The sequence below is a fragment of the Hyperolius riggenbachi genome, chromosome 1 (assembly GCF_040937935.1).
Source record: "Hyperolius riggenbachi isolate aHypRig1 chromosome 1, aHypRig1.pri, whole genome shotgun sequence".
In the NCBI taxonomy this organism is placed as follows: Eukaryota; Metazoa; Chordata; class Amphibia; order Anura; family Hyperoliidae; genus Hyperolius; species Hyperolius riggenbachi.
In genome coordinates, this window is record NC_090646.1 from 225,357,386 (window position 1) to 225,377,531 (window position 20,146).

General features: G+C 42.8%; 1 protein-coding gene across 1 annotated transcript in view; it reads left to right on the forward strand.

Annotated features, from left to right (window-relative positions):
* Positions 1–10,420, forward strand: part of ENPEP (glutamyl aminopeptidase) — a 121,667-nt gene extending 111,247 nt beyond the window's left edge. The window contains exons 17-20 of the mRNA XM_068278792.1: positions 734–904; positions 5,771–5,914; positions 6,235–6,316; positions 9,651–10,420. Coding sequence (XP_068134893.1) covers positions 734–904; positions 5,771–5,914; positions 6,235–6,316; positions 9,651–9,800 — 547 coding nt within the window. The 3' untranslated portion in view covers positions 9,801–10,420. The remainder of the gene's footprint in view (positions 1–733; positions 905–5,770; positions 5,915–6,234; positions 6,317–9,650) is intronic.
* Positions 10,421–20,146: the final 9,726 nt, after the last annotated feature.

The following is a 20,146-nucleotide window of genomic DNA, read 5'->3' on the forward strand; positions in this document are numbered from 1 at the left end:
TCTGGTTCATGCTGCCACACTTTGATTTCTCAAGCTCCGGATCCACTGATGACAATGGAGTGGTGAAACACTGTGGTTACACAATATACAGTTATCTGTTTGTCCAATGGACCTTGTTGTGCTAGCCGGTTACCTATGATTGGATGTGGCCATATTGGACGTGCTACGTTGTGTACCTGCATACTAACATCTCTGCTTTTTACCTCATCTTCGTCTATTAGCCATCATGCCATTTCAGCTGATTTCTTCTGGACTGCCCTGCTATTACCACCTTTGACCCATACAGTGTGAGCTCACATTCCATCTGTACCTGGCCAGTTGCATGGTTGTATGGTTGCGTGGTGTGGATCAGCGTGAGGGGATGGCCATCTCATAATGTTTTTAAGAGTTATAGGTTAGATGTATCATTAAGATTAAATACATTTATACTTTTGCACATTAATTGTTGTCGATAGCAATTTGTAGTACAACTGTGAGCACCTGTTGGTTATTGCAGATCCATTACGTTGTGTACATTGCTATACTGAACGCCATTACCGCTGCACACCCAATTGACCTCGGCAGTCCTAGATTGATACATTTGGTCCAGGCTTGCTTGTTGCAGTACCAAATATCGCCTGCTTCAATAAAATGATCAAATGGTTGGTTGGGCTGCAACATTGTTGGATAGCCACCTTCATTCTTATTATGAATAGAATTAGGCACTCATGAAATTATTGTGCGTTTTCCCCAGCCTTCCAGTGAACCTTAGGCAGCTGGTGTACCGCTATGGGATGAAGCAGGCTGCTGATGAGGAGTCATGGAATTACATGTTTAAACAGTATCAAGATACATCATTGGCTCAAGAAAAGGAGAAGCTTCTTCAGGGTCTTGCAGCAGCAAATGATATTCAGCTCCTGGACAGGTCAGTAGTAAATGGAAATAAAGGCTGGCTATCAGTCATTTTTTTCTACATAATTTCACCCATATGCAGAATGAATCTAAATTGCTTATCTCAAACATTAAATGCTGGAACATGTTTTTCTAATAACATGTTAAAGCAACTCTACGCTAAAAACATCTAAATGTGTGGTAAGGCAACATCCTAAGAACCTTAGCACCTTCTCTCTGTAGCTTCTGTGTTGGAAAAGCCTTAAAGAGACTCCGTAACAAAAATTACATCCTGTTTTTTATCATCCTACAAGTTCCAAAAGCTATTCTAATGTGTTCTGGCTTACTGCAGCACTTTGTACTATCACAGTCTCTGTAATAAATCAACTTATCTCTCTCTTGTCAGACTTGTCAGCCTGTGTCTGGAAGGCTGCCAAGTTCTTCAGTGTTGTGGTTCTGCTATGAACTCCGCCTTCCAGGCCCCTCTATGCACACTGCGGCCTAGTGCACACCAAAAACCGCTAGCAGATCCGCAAAATGCTAGCAGATTTTGAAACGCTTTTTCTTATTTTTCTGCAGCGTTTCAGCTAGCGTTTTGCGGTTTTGTGTAGCGGTTTTGGTATAGTAGATTTCATGTATTGTTACAGTAAAGCTGTTACTGAACAGCTACTGTAACAAAAAACGCCTGGCAAACCGCTCTGAAGTGCCGTTTTTCAGAGCGGTTTGCGTTTTTACTATACTTAACATTGAGGCAGAAACGCATCCGCAATCCAAAATCTGCAGCAGCCCGGGAGTATGCGTTTCTGCAAAACGCCTCCCGCTCTGGTGTGCACCAGCCCATTGAAATACATTACCCTAGCGGATCCGCACCCGCAAGCAGATCGCAAACCGCAGCGGAAACGTTCCGGTGTGCACTAGGCCTGCCTGTGTGTTATCTAGATTAGAGCAGCTTCTCTCTTCTCTCTTATCTTTTACAAGCTGGATAAAGGTGGCCATAAACTGGTCGATGTGCCATTAGATCGACCAGCTGACAGATCCCTATCTGATCGAATCTGATCAGAGAGGGATCGTATGGCTGCCTTTACTGCAAACAGATTGTGAATCGATTTCAGCCTGAAACCGATTCACCATCTGCTGAGCTGCTCCTGCCACCTGCTGTCGTCCCCCCCCCCGTATACATTACCTGATGCTGGCTCCCGGGCATCTTCTCCGCATTGCACGGCTCTGTTCCGGCTCCATTACGGCGCTTCCTGTGTTACTCCGTGACCAGGAAGTTCAAATAGAGCGCCCTCTATTTGAACTTCCTGGTCACTGCAGTGACACAGGAAGCGCCGGGATGGATGGAGCCGGAACAGAGCTGTGCAGCACGGAGAAGACGCCCGGGAGCCAGCCTCAGGTAATGTATACTTGATCGGATCGGCCGCCGCTAGCGACGCGCACTTTACCCGTGGGCGATCGAGGGTAATTTCCCGCACGGCGCGATCGACGGACCGATCCGATTTCGGGAGGAAATCGGATCGGCGGCTGCGTTTACCGCGAACGATTGGCAGCAGATTCGATCCCAGGATCGAATCTGCTGTCGAAACGGCCGGGAATCGAGCCAGTGTATGGCCTGCTTAAATCGTCCTCTGAGCTGGCTGGGCTTTCACATAGTGAGGAATTACAGACAAGGGCAAAGCTGTTTGCAGGAAGAAAAGAGCAGCCTGAAACTTCAGTGCATGAGAGATGCAGGGAGAAAGAAACACACAAATGATCTCTTGAGATTCAAAAGGAAGGGGGTATACAGCCTGCTTGTGTATGGATGTATTTTCTATGTGTGGACATACTGTACATCAACCTACTTCCTGTTTTGGTGGCCATTTTGTTTGTTTATAAACAAACTTTTTAAAACTGTTTTTAACCTCTTTTAATGCGGCGGGGAGAGGCGAAATTGTGACAGAGGGTAATAGGAGATGTCCCCTAACGCACTGGTATGTTTACTTTTGTGTGATTTTAACAATACAGATTCTCTTTAAAGGGGTTCTTCCACGAATGAGAAAAAAAATAAAAAGTGGTTTATGCATAAACTAATAAACATCCTTCTAAAATAGTGTAAAACGTTTTGGTTTTTTTTAATTAATGGTTTCCTCAATACAACATGTAATGTGAAATAGTGACGGATGAAGGCTGGGAGGCTAATCCATTTCTTAGGGGTGTTTTTTTTTTTTACTTTCTTTTCAAAAACATAACTCCTGCCTAAGTAGTTTTCTGTGGTATAACCCACTTCTAGCAGGAATCACCATTATAGCCCTAACGGCTTAGCTCCACTGAGCTGCTGAATATCATTCATAAAGCATTTCCGCATGCGGAAATGCTTAAAACAGCTGACTTTACCGAACACTTGGCAAAGTCAGCATTCATAAAAGCTCTTTCCGCATGAAAAAATGACACTACCGAGCAGAGTGAAAAATCACCGCCTTGTGCTGTGATTATCGGAAAATGTTAATTCATGAAGATCACCGCAAGCGGTGTGCGGTCGGGAAGTACCGCTCACTCTGATGTGGTGATAACATTATAAGTGAATGGAGACACACAGACCTCCCAGGCAGCTGCAGCAGAGCGGAACACGGAGAAATGTATCAACTCGGCAGCTTCCTTGTCTCCGCAAGCCTACCGCCAGCCTAGTTCGGGGAATCCCCGCACTGCTACCGCACATGGATACATTTTTATGAATGCCCACCCAGAAGTCTAAAATACTGGCAGCAAGGCAGTGGTGTTTTCTGCATTGTTTCCTCTTGCTGACAGCTCCTTTATGAATGATAGCCTGTGTTTACATTGTAGCTAGGCAACCAGACCCCGGGTGCAGAGACTCGTTTGTAAGGAGTCATAAGCTGCTGGGAGAATCAGTCCCATCTACACCATATGATTCTTTGTCAGATTCGATTCAATTTGATTCGATTCATTGATTTGATTTGATTCAATCTGACATGTCTGATTCATGATTCGATTCAGTTTGAATCAAATTGAATCGAATCATGAATTGGACATGTCAGATTGAGTCAAATCAAATTGAATCGAATCTGACAAAGAATCATATGGTGTAGATGGGATTGATTCATTCTCCCAGCAGCTTATGACTCTTCACAAACCAGTCTCTGCATGGCATCTGGTTGCCTAGCAACAATGTAAACACATATTCAGCAGCTCAGTGGAGCTCAGCCGTTAGGGCTATAATGGCGATTCCTGCTCCCAGTCCTTCATACGTCACTATTTACATTACATGTTGTATTGATGAAACCATTCATTTTTTTTAAAAAAACTTTTTACACTATTTTAGAAGGATGTTTAATAGTTTATGCATAAACCACTTTTTATTTTTTTAATTTTTTTCCTCATTCGTGAAAGAACCCAGTTCCTGCAGTAGTTAGTTTTCAAGCTATGGAAGTAAATCTGTAAAGTCTGTAGCCACAGCATCTCATCTGACCATACTCAAGTTTTTCCTATTGGGACAAGGAGAAGAAAATGATCAGATGGTGTGGGTGCAGAGCCGGATTTAGGCATAAGCTAAACAAGCTACATTGTGGGGCCCTCACAAAAATTAAAGTTTTTTTTTTTTTTGTTGGGTTCCTTTTCAAATGTCCGGTGTTTTTTATGTGTACTTGGCTTTCTTTCTTTTTAAATTGCTTGTGTGGTAAATTTTTGTGTAATTTTAAAATGAGTCAATTTTATTTATTATTTAACCCTACTTTGCCACATGTTGGGAGAGCAGTCTCTTGGCTTCTGTCCTGTGGATTCGGTGCTGCCGACACCCGCCATTCAGTCCAGTGCAGGGGAGGAGCAGATCGTAGCCCAAGCAGAAGCATGGGGCACCCCATACCAATGGAAATACTGCTTAGCAACAGGGAAAATTCTTATTGGTTCATGGTGGACCAATGAGAATCCTCCCTGTGGCAATGTAGGACTGCACGTGATTTTTTTACAATCCAACAGGGAGCCCCATGCTTCTGCCAGGCTCCAGTTGGCTATGGGACGAGCGGAAGAGTCAGCAGCATCACCAGACGAAGCGAACAAAGTGGATGCAAACAGCAGGCAATGTAAACTTCATGGACTCCAATGCGTCCTGAGCAGATGCACTTACTGCAACGTTCCTGCATCTGCTGCATTTACGTCATAGTGTGAACTGGGCCTTAGAGGGGCTTATAAAGACTGCCAAACACAAGTTGCTCTGTCGCGTCATAGACTGTAAGAACTGATTTAGAGTGGCAAATGCTATTCCAGAGTTACATTGTGGCACTTGTGCCTTACTTCATTGCATCTTGATAAAGGGTATGATAGCATTTTTTCTGTATTAAAAATGTAAACTCTTAGGCCTGGTGCACACCAAAAACCGCTAGCAGATCCGCAAAATGCTAGCAGATTTTGAAACGCTTTTTCTTCTTTTTCTGTAGCGTTTCAGCTAGCGTTTTGCGGTTTTGTGCAGCGGTTTTGGTGTAGTAGATTTCATATATTGTTACAGTAAAGCTGTTACTGAACAGCTTCTGTAACAAACGCCGGCTAAACCGCTCTGAACAGGCGTTTTTCAGAGCGGTTTGCGTTTTTTCTATACTTAACATTGAGGCAGAAACTCATCCGAAATCCAAAAAATGCCTCACCCCGGGAGGATTCGTTTCTGCAAAACGCCTCCCACTCTGGTGTGCACCACCCCATTGAGATACATTGACCAAGCGGATCCGCAGCCGCAAGCGGCTGCAGAAACGCTGAAAAAGCCGCTCGGTGTGCACCATCCCATAGTGTGCATTCTAAACACCCCTTTATAAATAAGCTCATCGGAGGTCCTGGTGTGTGTATATGTCAGTCCCACCATAATCCTGTGTATCATATGACCCATATGACCATAACACAATGTCATTTTCTGTTCCAGATACCTGAAGGCCATTTATGACCCCAGTCTCATTAAAAGCCAAGATGCACTGAATGTGATATATTATATATCTGTGTACAGCAAGCTTGGAAAACAAATGGCTTGGGACTGGGTGCGGATTAACTGGGACTATTTAGTTAACAGGTATTTCGTTCTGTCTTCTCCTGCTTTTGTATGCATTATATTAAAATGTATTTTAATTTAAAGTAGAACTCCAATTTGGTTGCAATAATAATAGTCACCTCTGGGTTGAGTTGCATTTTGGCAATCCTTATACCAGATTATGACTGGTATACTTAGCAGCAGATATTAGAAACGCAAAGATAAAAACCACCGTATGGAATATGGATTAGGATGCCTGTCATTTGACTTCTAACTTTTTGTAGATTTTATGTGTAGGAACCAGTGATTCCTCAAGCTTGTCTGCTTCTAGTTCACTAAAGAAAATGTTTATTTTCTTATAGATACACAATTGGTGATCGAAACCTTGGCCGCATTGTTTTAAGGCTCTCAGGAACATTTAATACCAATACTCAACTCTGGCAGGTAAGTGTTTGCACTTTTTGGCTGAGTTTATGATGCATTATTTTTGTGCACTGCACACACTCACTAAATACACCAAAGTTAAAACAGATCTTTGCAGAAACAAATTCAGCAAATCTCTGGAGAAAGCTCTGTTTTTTAAAGGGGAACTGAAGTAAGAGGTATACGGAGGCTGCCATATTTATTTCCTTTTAATCAATATCAGTTGCCTGGCAGCCCTGCTGATGCTCTGCCTCTAATACTATTAGCCATAGCCCCTGAACAAGCATGCAGCAGATCAGGTGTTTCAGACTTTAAAGTCAGATCTGACAAGACTAGCTGCATGCTTATTTCTGGTGTTATTCAGATACTACTGCAGAGAAATAGAGCAGCAGGGCTGCCAGGCAACTGGTATTAATTCAAAGGAAATAAATATGGCAGCCTCCATATACCTCTTACTTCAGTTCCCCTTTAAGCACTATGCTTAAAGGGAGCCTAAACTGAGGAGGACATGGATTTTTCCTTTTACAATAATACCAGTTGCCTGACTCTCCTGCTGATCCTGTGTCTCTAATACTTTTAGCCACAGCCCCTCAACAAGCATGCAGATGAAGTCTAAAGACTGAAGTCAGACTGGATTAGCTGCATGCTTGTTTCAGGTGTGTGATTCAGCCACTACTGCAGCCAAAGAGATCAGCAGGACGCCAGGCAACTGGTATTTAAAAGGAAACATCCATATCCCTCTCAGTTTAGGTTCCCTTTAATGGGTTGTTATGAAAACATCTCTGTATATTTCAAGTATAACAAGCTGCATAGCACATACAGTATCTGTAGGTACTGTGATGTTCCTCAGGTAACCGCTCTGTAGCTCTGCATATTTCACTCTGACAGCTGCCTTGCATAGCTGTCAACTGTTAATGAGATGGGAATGATTACACCTAACAATACTTATGCAAAGAAAGAGATGCAAATGTATTAGATCAGGGGCATAACAACCCATTGTGGCACCCCTGTGTGAGGTCCCTCACTCTCATGTAATGAATCCATTGTTTCATTGAACCAGTAGGCAAAAAGAGATGTGGGAATTTGGGGTATCTTTTAAACCAAGCTGTGTAGTGACACCATGGTTAATGGTAGGTTTCATATAATATTTAATGGCATGGTATTCATTCAGTGAAAATATATAATTTAAAGGGGTTTCAGCTTTAATGCAAATATTTGTAGAACCCAACTCCAAGAAAAAGGCAGTTTTGGGTAGTGTGAAAAAGGTTTAAAAAGTATTTTGGGGTTTATTGCTCTCCTGTGTCCTGGCCTGTGAGAATTTCCCTTATTTCCTGTCCAGACTAGAAAAGAGGAAAAGATAAGCGTAAGAATCCAGTTCTTATTGCTGTCCTTCATTTCTTGTACCATTAGTTTTCATATTACAGCTTCAAAGGGGTTCCAGGAACAAGAATTTGTGTATAATCTCTGCAAAAGAAGCATCAACAACAATTAAAGTCTAAATTAAATAACACATTCTGTATTTGCGCTTTAAGATAACCATAGGTATGAAGTGACCATACCTACACGTTCAACTTTCAGCTGACATCTTCTACCAGGTTTCCTTTGACCATTTCCATGCAAATCTGGGAAAAGAGCATAGATTTATCACATTATTCTGAAGAAATCTTGAGTGCTTGATAATCTTATTCACTGGCATCAAAGACTTTATTGCTCATGTCGTTCTACAGTGGAGCCAAATTTTACATTCTCATGCTGAGAATACACGGGTCGCTCGATTCTGCGCCCAATCGTTTTGCCCGCACAGTTCTCTTATCTTCCACTCGTTTTTCTTATCTTTTTTTAATTCACTTTAATGACAAATGGAGCGGTAAAATGATCGAACGGTGATCGGGCATGCCGGAAATTACCTATCTAACCATCCTATCAGCTCAGAATCAAGCCCATTTCCTCCACATGTGGGTTCTGGGTGCAGAAAACTGACTCCAATGAATGCCTATGGGAAACCTGCATCAGAAAAATCGCTTTTAGTGGAAACAGGCCCATAAGCTTTCATTAGGGTCAGTTTTCTGCATCCAGAATCCACGTGCAGTGGAAACGGGCCCTTATTTGCCTAGTAGGCTTTAGTTGGTCTGCTATACAAACCTGTGCTATGCTAATATCCAACACTGGCTATGGCTAACTTTACATATAATGCATACTGATCTAAGCAAAATGAAATTTAGTGGTTGATTTCCTAAAAGCAGCAATGTGTAAAAATGACTATTTCACTAAACAAAAAGTTTAAGTTTCACTAAACCAAAATGCATAATTTATAGTGAACTGATTTAGCATTTGTGGTTCATGTCAGAGTCCTCAGCCACACACAACGTGTAGATTAAAAAATTGTGCAGGCAAATTTGGCCGCAGGTTGAAGCTGAAAGATGGCTCACCCTGCTGCAGCCAAACGTCTACCCGCACTAAATACTATTCCCCCTCTGAGTTGTAGCAGATGCCAGGACAGGTGAGTATTTAGCCCCACAACCCTTACATGCTCCATCATTAAAGGGACCCTGAACACAGTGCATGGGTATGCATTTAAGCATACCCAGAATACTTTGTTATACCCCCTCACTCACCGCCAATGAAGTAAAGCTCAGGGTCCCTTTAAGACAGAGCCTGTCATGACAGGCTCAGTCAGTTTTAGCTTTGGTAGTCTTTAACTGAGTTACAAACCCAACTGCAACCAATTCATTTTTTAGTTTTGGATTGAGTGGTAAAGCCTTGAAACCAGGTCAGGTCACTGTCTGTACCCCAATTAGAGAGATTCTCATCCTCTTCCTGCCACTGGTGACATTACATAAAATGAGTGATATCTTTCCATAGAAATATGGTGGCTGGATAGTGTAGTGGTTAAGGGCTCTGCCTCTGACACAGGAGACCTGGGTTCGAATCTCGTCTCTGCCTGATCAGTAAGCCAGCACCTATTCAGTAGGAGACCTTGGGCAAGACTCCCTAACACTGCTACTGCCTATAGAGCGCATCCTAGTGGCTGCAGCTCTGGCGCTTTGAGTCTGCCAGGAGAAAAGCGCGATATAAATGTTCTGTGTTTGTCTGTTTGTTTGTTTGTTTGTTTGTCTGTATTTATCATTGACTGTGTCCATGGTGCTACAAAAACTGCAATAAAATGAAATTTGTACCTTACAAAAGTAAAACAAAAAAAAAATTAGTGGACCTCTGATGTATTTTCTCGATCGATATGTACAAACAGTTTTCATAAAACAATGAATTTTAGCCATACCTTTGGCCCTCAATTTTTTACCGGTAAATTGTTAGGAATGGGAGCTAGCTTGCTTCTTATGCTTCATTTACTTTCTAGATGGAAAACTTCTTTGAGCGATATCCAAATGCTGGGGCTGGTGAAACCCCAAGAAAGCAAGCACTGGAAACCGTCAAGAACAACATTGAGTGGGTGACAATAAACAAAAATGGCGTCAAAGCCTGGCTAGATGAAAATGCCCCTTCCTAAGGACAGAACAACTCAGCATTACAAGAGGATTGAATGTTGGCAATGTGCCTAGTCATATCCAAATTGAATTAAATTCCAAACATGGACCCTATCAACGAATCAAAGAATTCTCAAGTAGAAAACTCCAGAAAAGTTAAATCATTCCTGTTTCCTAGAAAAGGATGTCACCTGAAAGCTGCCTTCTATTGTTCTAAAATGTGGTCATGATTATGTTGGAAGATTGTCTACTTATGTAGATCAGGAAACTGGGTATGATGACTATTCTACCACCAGCTGTCCAGTGTACTGCCCATAGAGCATGCCAGGTGAACAGGAGGGAAGGGAGGAGGGGGATGTTGGAAATGTTCACTTGACTATAAAGCTTCTTTCTATGAATCTAAGGTGCCTTGGATAATAATTCTGTTGAATATTTGTTGAGTTTTAAAATGCATTGTCCTGTAGTATCACATTTTCAATGTTTTAGGAAACAAACCGTTTTTTAAAATATTTTGAGCACCATAGGTAGTTTTATTGTAACACTGAATTACTGTTTTTGTTTATCTTGCAGTCTTTCCACCCATTTTCTTGTATCAATATTTATATATTTTCTTTAATATTTTTATCTTTTTACATACCTTTTTTTTATGTCTTCTCGAACTTCATTTGCATTTTCTATATGATGTTCTTTCCCTGTAATTTTTTTTTCATGTTTCATCTATGTGAAAATGGTTAGAACATGCTCCATTTTTTAAATACCTAATGACAGAGATATTCTGTGGGTGGAAACTGTGTTCCTGTGATAGCATTATACCTCTTGTTACTCTACTCACAAAAAACAGCATTTGTTTTGTGTTGGATTTTTCTAACCAGTACATATCTATTTTTTGTTTTACAGACCGCAATAATGTACTGCTAGTACTGTTTAAAAAGGGGGCTTTAAAAAAACACTTTAGCAATTCACGTAAACCACTCATCTTGTACACTAGACCACTAGTCCTTAATCTAAACTTGCACCATACTTAACAGTGGCTAATAGAGGAACCCCTGATTTCTATAAATCGACTTCTCCTGACTGTAGCTACCACACATTACCTTCATAGTACCCTTGGACTATGTATTTTCCTTAAGCCTAACCACTTCTCTCTCCTTTACCTACTGCATCTGTATCACCAACCAATCTATTTTCACTTTTGAGCCCTTAAGTTTAACTCTTAACATGGCAGATACCTAACACTAACCACAGACCATCCACGTAAGCCGAACACTAATGGTAACTGACCTGTCCTTAGCTAGGGATGGTCAATGAGATGCAAATAATTCCGGCTTGCAAGGAGGTTTCATGAAAATTGTACGTAGCTTTCAACTGGACCAATCAAATGAACTTCCCATGCAATTTTAATTGGCCAGATTGCCACATACAATTTACAGAAAATGTTCATTCAAGTCAGAATTGTTTGTGTCTCACTGACCATCTCTACAATTAACCCTAACCTAATCCAATACATCCCACTCACTTGAATGTACTACATTAACCATAGCACTGACTTCCTTTAAACCTAACCTCCCCTGACCCTTTTAACCCTTACATCTATAAAAAAAAAATTCGATACTGGGACTGAGAGCCCTAATACTTACTTCAGATGTAGCTTGCACCTAAGGCACAAGACGGAACATTTAGCTTCTCTGATGTGTGATCATTTCTGCAACTGGCCTGGATTTTTTTTTAAAGAAAAAAATTTCCAGCTGTCCAGTGGGAAAAGATTTCAACAATTACATGAGTTCTCTCACCATTGCATGGATGATGAACAGTTAATGGGCAGCTGTGTAGTGGCAGTGACCAATCTTTATAGACTGGGACACACTTTTTTAATTTTTATTGGACAATGATTGGCCAATTTTACCACCTCCCTTGTAGTATAATTGACTAGTCATTGGCCAATAAAAATTGCATGTCTGTACCAGGCTTTAAGAAATCCAAGTTGTCCTAAACTTATACTGAAATGCTTTGTTGTCTTATGTGTATGTGACCGCAATCACTGACCTTCCAGCATGGTGTGACTTGACCCAGGTGACGCTAGCATATTCTTGTCGCCAAAAAGCAGATCATTTGAATAAATGGTGCCCAGAAACGGTACAATTTTCACCAAAGGCGATCTTTCAATGCGATTTTTACGATCACATTTTATAGAAAATTCGATATTTATGAAGGCAATCGATAAGGTAATGATTCTTTGATCAATTGCTAAATAGGATAAAATCGATTCGAAAATTGGATTTTATGATCGCATTTGAAGAAAGAATGGTTCACTAAATGTGAATAATCGATAATTGCCTTCCGATTAGTTACGATCGTTCAAATCGCATTGAAAGATCGCATTTAGTGAAAAATTGTACAGTTAATGGGCACCTTTAACACAGTTTAGCAGGACCACTGTGGATTTCTGATGAACTCCAGCCCAGCAGTACAGTAATAATTCAGGCCCATTATCTCTGCAGGAGACTGGTGGAGAGGAGATGATACATGCTCATCATTTTACAAGTGTAAAATACAATTGTTGAGGTTTATTGAATTTCTGATATTCATAATTATGCAGGTTGATAAAAAAAGTACATTTAAAAAAAATGATTCTGCTAATGCTATTTCATGCTTGAAGTATGTTGTACAAATGTATATTGTATTGATTTTTTTAATCAAAATTATGTTAATTCATTAGACGTTACTAACAATGGTCATCAATGGATTTGAACCAGCTCTGAGCATTGCCTGCTGTGATCAGGTGAGCCTGACTTGCATGTGACCTCAACAAAGGAAACAATAAACAACAGAAACACATCTCAGTGTACAACAAGGTGTTTTTTTTAAAGTGACAATGAAGCAAAAAAAAAAAAATAATATAACAAATTGTCTGTGTAGTACAGATAATTGATAGAAAATTAGTAGCAAAGAGAATAGTCTCATATTTTTATTTTCAGTTATATAGCTTTTTTTAATAAGCTTGCAGCTTATTAACTACACTGCATTTTAAACTATGAAACAGAGCAAAAATAATGATCCTTTGAACTTCCCTGCAGTAAAATCTCATCTGAAGTTGTCTTTCACTATTTCTTTGATGTATAAGTGCTTCAGAAAATAGCACTGTAGCCCTTAGTCAGAGAGCTCAGAGAAGTTTTTTTTGCATAGATAACTGAAAGAGAACTTCAGCCTAAACAAACATACTGTCATTAAGTTACATTAGTTATGTTAATTAGAATAGATAGGTAATATAATTTTTTACCCACCCTGTTTTAAAAGAACAGGCAAATGTTTGTGATTCATGGGCGCTGCCATCTTTGTCATGGGGGCAGCCATCTTTTTGGTTGAAAGGAGGTGACAAGGAGCAGGAGACACAGTTCCAACTGTCCTGTGTCCGGATAACCCCTCCCAGCTGCACACGCTAGGCTTCAAATGTCAAATTCAAAATGTAAAAAAAAAAAATTTGCACCAAAACAGAAGAACGAGAGCAACAACATCAGAAATCCCATCATGCTTTGCACAGCATCAGGGGAAAAAAGCCCGGGCAGTTTTCTTCTGTGCAGCTAAAAATGGGGCTTGGATAAGAGAAACAAAGTTCTGATGCTGTGATACTGTTAAAGAAACACCAGGCCTTTTCAGTGCTGCTGAGTCGATTTTTAGTCCGGAGGTTCACTTGAAGTTTCTTATCTCTTCCTATACTGGAAACAATATGAGACTCATACCTTTGCTACTAAATGCTAGGTACACACCATACAATTTTCTGTTAGATTTACCAGCCAGATCGATTTTTTTCCAACATGTCAAATCAGAATTTCGATCGATTTTCCAAGTTTTTGTAATTTTTTTTTTTTAATCACTTTTCGTTCAGTGCTATGAAAATCGATTAAAAAAAATGAGAAAAAACTAAGAGAATTATCGGAAATTTAAACAAATGAAATTCAGATCGGACATGTTGGAAAAAAACGATCTGGCAGGTAAATTGAACAGAAAATTGTATGGTGTGTACCTAGCATTATGTTCTATTTCTTAAGGTCCGTACACACGCCGGACTGGAGGCAACGACGGGTCCATCGTCACCTCCTGCTGGGTGGGCGTTCCAGCGATAATCCGGCGTGTGTACAGTCTGTCGACAGACTGATACGGCTGTTTGTGAGCGATCCGCCGTATTAGTCTGCAGACAGACTGTACACACGCCGGACTATCGCTGGAACGCCCACCCAGCAGGAGGTGATGACGGACCCGTCGTTGCCTCCAGTCCAGCGTGTGTACGGACCTTTAGCTGTACTACACAGACAATTCATTGAATCAGAAGTTTATTTTCACCTCAGATTCCCTTTAAGTTTTGGGTTAGTAATTGCCAATGACCCTTTTATCTGTGTACAGAGGTAAAGAGAAGGCCATCCACTACTGCACAAAACTGGGTTTCCACTGAAGATCGTGGTGGACTCGAGGACAAAGCAAGAAACTCACTGCCTATAGCAGAAACAAAAACTACAGCTCGACAATGCAAAATACCGCTTCCACATAAAAGCAGGACTAATTAATTTTCTCCCTCTCCATACATAATGACTTGTTTACTACCCTGTAATATGCTCTATAGCAAGGGTCAGGAACCTTTTTGGCTGAGAGCCAACTGTATACACATAACCATGGCAACAGGGATGTGAGCCCTCTGCTGCGCATACACACGGTCCCAGTTTGAGACATATTGTATGGCTCTCACAGAATTACAAACTGGGACTGTGTGTATGCGCAGCAGAGGGCTCACATCCCTGTTGCCATGGTTATGTGTATATAGTTGATCCGCCAGGCAGCGGAAGTGTCAGACACATCTTCAACTTCTCTTGGGTTTCAGCAACATCAGCAATTTCCCCGAGAGCCAGACAGGAGAAATACCGACTAACAGCTTGTACAATTAGTTAGCTGACTTAGGGGTTGATTCACATTGTAGGATGTGATCCTCGCACTCTGGCCCAATCGGCTGCCTGTCAAGTGACAGACAGCCTATTGGGCCAATCAAAGTGTGGGGATCTCGTCCTACAAAGTCACTGGACCTGACTGGATCCAGGGTGGGACAAATGGAGCGGCCGTTAGTTTTGGGTGAAGCGTGAGTAAGTTAGTAGTGCATCCTACAGCAGTAGCGTGCCTACTTTGAAAATTTTACGTGAATCAACCCCTACTGATTTGTCTGTGAGCCAGATGTATCCATCAAAAGAGCAATAGGTTCCCTACCCCTGCTCTATAGCTTTCCTCATGCGCTGTAATCAGTCTATGGCTTGGAAGCATTTAGTGTAATTGTTTTTTGGTTAGCTTGATTTTAATGTGTTTTCTAATTACCAATCAGATGTGTAACTACTGGAGATGCCCTCCTTGCAACCAGGGCCATGGGGGTCCCCAACCTCATACCTTACCGCTTTACCTCCAACACAGCGGGCCACCTCTCCAGAGCAACTGCTGTAATGGCCACACTTGTAATGAGTGGCTGCACTGTTATGGGGAAAGGTGCACATCATAATATGACCCCAGTTAAGTGGTTCTTCAACTGTGGGGGTCACCACAGGGGGATGGGGAGTGAATGTTTTGCTGGGTGGCCCTATTATTTTTAATTGAAGAGGAACTGTAACCAAGAATTGAACTTCATCCCAATCAATACCTGATACCTCCTTTTTCCCATGAAAAATCTTTATCTATTCTCAAATAAATCATGAGGCTCTGTATGGCTGCTATTGTAATGAAACCCCTCCCACAGCGTGATGTTAGTACCTATTTGCTGACATCACACTGTGGGAACATTGTTGCATTGTGGACAATAACAGCTGTTTCTAACTGCCAAAAAAGCAGCATTCTGCAACGGGAACCTGCGGCACTTGCAGTCCACCCAAGCCTACAACTGTGGCTCACAGACTTTCTCACCAACAGATCCCAAGTTGTCAGACTGGGCGATATCCACTCACAAGCAGCAATCACGAACACAGGTGCTCCCCAAGGCTGCGTCCTGTCACCACTGCTGTTCTCCCTCTACACAAACAACTGCAGATCGGAGGCAGACTCCGTAAAGGTCATCAAGTTTGCCGATGACACCACCATCATTGGCCTTGTCACCAAGGACAACAACCAGGAGTACCGCCAACAGGTGGAGAGTATTTGCAACTGGAGCAAGGAGAACAGGCTGGTCCTTAACACTGCAAAAACTGTTGAGCTAATCATTGACTTCAGGAAGTCTGCCCCGCCCCCTTTTCATATTGACGGCACCGAGGTAGCCAGGGTGCCTTGTGTCCGGCTTCTGGGTACTATAATTTCCAGTGATCTCTGTCAGGAACCGGCCCGCGGCACGCCTGCGTATACGGTTCCCGACTGCAAGTTTGACCAGATTAAGCGGGGAACAGCCTTATTTAAGCTACAAACAAGGCTGGAACCCCTCAAACACTTCCCACTGCCACCACTAGCGTTGCTAGACACGTCCCCTCAGCTGTCGAGGGCTAAACACGCAATCTGCGTTTTCGTATTTGGGTCAGCTTTGCGCTTAGGCCGAATACGAGAACGCCACGCACCCATACACACAGTACAGTTGTACAGTAACACAGCACAATCAGACAATGATTTGTAATGCAAGTTACACTGTCGTGCAGCAAAACCACTAACAGTCGTTCCAAACGATACTGTTAGACTTCCCACTCGGCTGTCGAGCGCAGCAGTGCCCCATACACACAATGCAATTACAATTTCATATGGTAGTGTTGCTCAAACATACAATTAGGCACGGACTTATACACAGCTACACTGCAGTCTCTTCTAGGCTATGAGGGTTAGTTTAGTATAGCAGAAGTCAAGCTTATTAAATAATAATTTAATATTCCAGGAAAAAGTGGAACAATGCAGAACAGAATATATACAAAGATTACAAAAGACAAAGTAAAAAAGTTACAAAATTAAGAGTTACAAAGATACACACAAAAGCGATTTGCTTACCAAATACAGGGATCCAGATAGAAGAATCTTGGACCTTTGTGGACGGACACAGTTCTGGCTTTGACCAGGAGCCCCTTAGCTTGGGCCGGGAGTCCAGCTGCCGCTACCGTCAGAAGAGAACTGATTTGAGGTATCTGTCCCCTGGTTTTTATAATGAAATATTTGCCTCGAGGCTGTAAGCCTGTGTGGAGGGGGGGGGGACTAGATTTAATTACATCCTCAGTCATAATTGGATTTCCAGAGATCCAACATCCACTATAGTACACACACCCAACAAAAGACTTCCTTAGTCCAATTTCCCCAGGTTACAATGTCTATACATCTAAAGATTGCCTGTAAACAGACACAGACAATCACATCCGAGATTGTCTGATATTGTTCTCCCTCAGGTGACTGCTAGTGGCCTAATGAGCCCCTTCCTTGCCTATTGAAGGTGACTGGTCTATTCAATAAGACACTGGCAGTTCCTTTGATCTCTGTCCTGAATGACTGTTTTAATCTACATACAGACATATCCAGGTGACACCTTTCAAAAGCCAGACTGGCTGGCCTACCTACACCTCTGACAAAATATATAGCTGAAGGCGATAGAAAATGAAAGAAATATGTTCCTGTTATCCTTACATCATCAGCACCCCAATATATCACCACAATCTCAGCTGGAAGCCCAACATCACTGCCACCCAACGGAAAGCCCAGCAGAGACTCTTCTTCCTCCGCCAGCTGAGAAAGTTTGGCATGACTCAAAAAATCCTAACCAGCTTCTACACTGCCACCATTGAGTCAATCCTCTGCTCCTCCATCTTGGTCTGGTATGCTGGGGCCACCGCCAACGACAAGGACAAACTTCAGAGGGTCATTAAGTCAGCGGAGAGGATCATTGGGTGCCCCCTCCCCTCTCTTGCCCTGCGACACAACAACAGACTGAAATCCAGGGCTCGGAGGATTGCCAATGATCCTTTTCACCCAGGCCACCGCTACTTCAGCCTGCTGCCACTGGGCTGGAGGCTTCGGGCCATCTCCACAAAGACCACGAGACACAGGAACTCGTTCTTCGCCTCGGCGGTCAACCTTCTCAACGCCCTCCACATGCTACCATCAATGCAAGCCCCGACGAGCTGCGGGGCGGTCTGTGCCATGGCGGATCGTTCAACCAACCCTCCAGACTAACCATCTCGGTGTCACACTAGGGTCTGTGATGCTAAGGATATATAGGGATATAGAGCAATGCAATGTGTAGTGGAATGAATTGAAATGTAATGCTAACTCACGCTAACCGATGCCTCTACGGCTCGCTGCTATCTATCTATGCCTCCAGGGGCGCCGCGAGGCATAAAGCGAACCAAGCGGTCGCTTGGGGCCTCACAATCTTAGGGGCCTCGGCGGCTCCGTGACGTCGGCGTGACGTCACTTTTTCCCCGCAGCCCCGCCGGGCTGGCAGAGCAGAGCAGGGCTACAGGAAGATGGCCGCCGCCGAAGCCCTGCTCTGGAGACTATGTCTCCAGTACAGGGCTTCGGGTGGCCATCTTACCGACCCGTAGCCCTGCATGAATCAGCGCGGGAGATTGGAGGAGGAAGCCAGGGAGGGAGCTCCGTGGGAACTGCGCGCCTGAGAAGCCGGCCGGGAGAGGAGACCAGGGAGAGAAGACTTCTGCCAGTGCCAGCCTGCCAGGTGAGTAAATTCTTTTCTTTTTGCAGCCGCAGCCCTAATTGCGAATTTGCTGATGTGGCCCTAATTGCGATTGATTTCTGCTGAACTGTGCCCTAAATGCGTTTGATATCTGCTGAAAATGTGGCCCTAATTGCGATTGATTTCTGCTGAACTGTGCCCTAAATGCGTTTGATATCTGCTGAAAATGTGGCCCTAATTGCGATTGATTTCTGCTGAACTGTGCCCTAAATGCGTTTGATATCTGCTGAAAATGTGGCCCTAATTGCGATTGATTTCTGCTGAACTGTGCCCTAAATGCGTTTGATATCTGCCGAAAATGTGGCCCTAATTGCGATTGATTTCTGCTGAACTGTGCCCTAAATGCGTTTGATATCTGCTGAAAATGTGGCCCTAATTGCGATTGATTTCTGCTGAACTGTGCCCTAAATGCGTTTGATATCTGCTGAAAATGTGGCCCTAATTGCGATTGATTTCTGCTGAACTGTGCCCTAAATGCGTTTGATATCTGCTGAAAATGTGGCCCTAATTGCGATTGATTTCTACTGAACTGTGCCCTAAATGCGTTTGATATCTGCTGAAAATGTGGCCCTAATTGCGATTGATTTCTGCTGAACTGTGCCCTAAATGCGTTTGATATCTGCTGAAAATGTGGCCCTAATTGCGATTGATTTCTGCTGAACTGCGCCCTAAATGCGTTTGATATCTGCTGAAAATGTGGCCCTAATTGCGATTGATTTCTGCTGAACTGTGCCCTAAATGCGTTTGATATCTGCTGAAAATGTGGCCCTAATTGCGATTGATTTCTGCTGAACTGTGCCCTAAATGCGTTTGATATCTGCTGAAAATGTGGCCCTAATTGCGATTGATTTCTGCTGAACTGTGCCCTAAATGCGTTTGATATCTGCCGAAAATGTGGCCCTAATTGCGATTGATTTCTGCTGAACTGTGCCCTAAATGCGTTTGATATCTGCTGAAAATGTGGCCCTAATTGCGATTGATTTCTGCTGAACTGTGCCCTAAATGCGTTTGATATCTGCTGAAAATGTGGCCCTAATTGCGATTGATTTCTGCTGAACTGTGCCCTAAATGCGTTTGATATCTGCTGAAAATGTGGCCCTAATTGCGATTGATTTCTGCTGAACTGTGCCCTAAATGCGTTTGATATCTGCTGAAAATGTGGCCCTAATTGCGATTGATTTCTGCTGAACTGTGCCCTAAATGCGTTTGATATCTGCTGAAAATGTGGCCCTAATTGCGTTTGATTTCTGCTGAACTCTGCCCTAATTGCGTTTGATTTCTGCTGAAAATGTGCCCTAATTGCGTTTGATTTCGGCTGAAAATGTGCCCTAATTGCGTTTGATTTCTGCTGAAAATGTGCCCTAATTGCGTTTGATTTCTGCTGAAATGTGGCCCAAATTGCGTTTTTATTTTCTGGTGTCTGGGGTAACTGTTGCTGCATTTATTATTTAATGGTCATAGTTGGCTATATTTGCTGTGCTACGGTTAAGCTTCGCCCATACAATGTCATGGCCGCGCCTCAATCACCCCAACATCCATTTTTTTCCCGCAAACAGCCCCGCCCCAATCCGCCCTCCTGCTCCACCCACATGTCATGGCCACGCCCACTTATGCGGGATAGCCACACCCATTTTTCGCCGCGGCGCGCAGGATAGGGCCTCTTGCTACAGTCCGCTTGGGGCCACAAAAACCTTA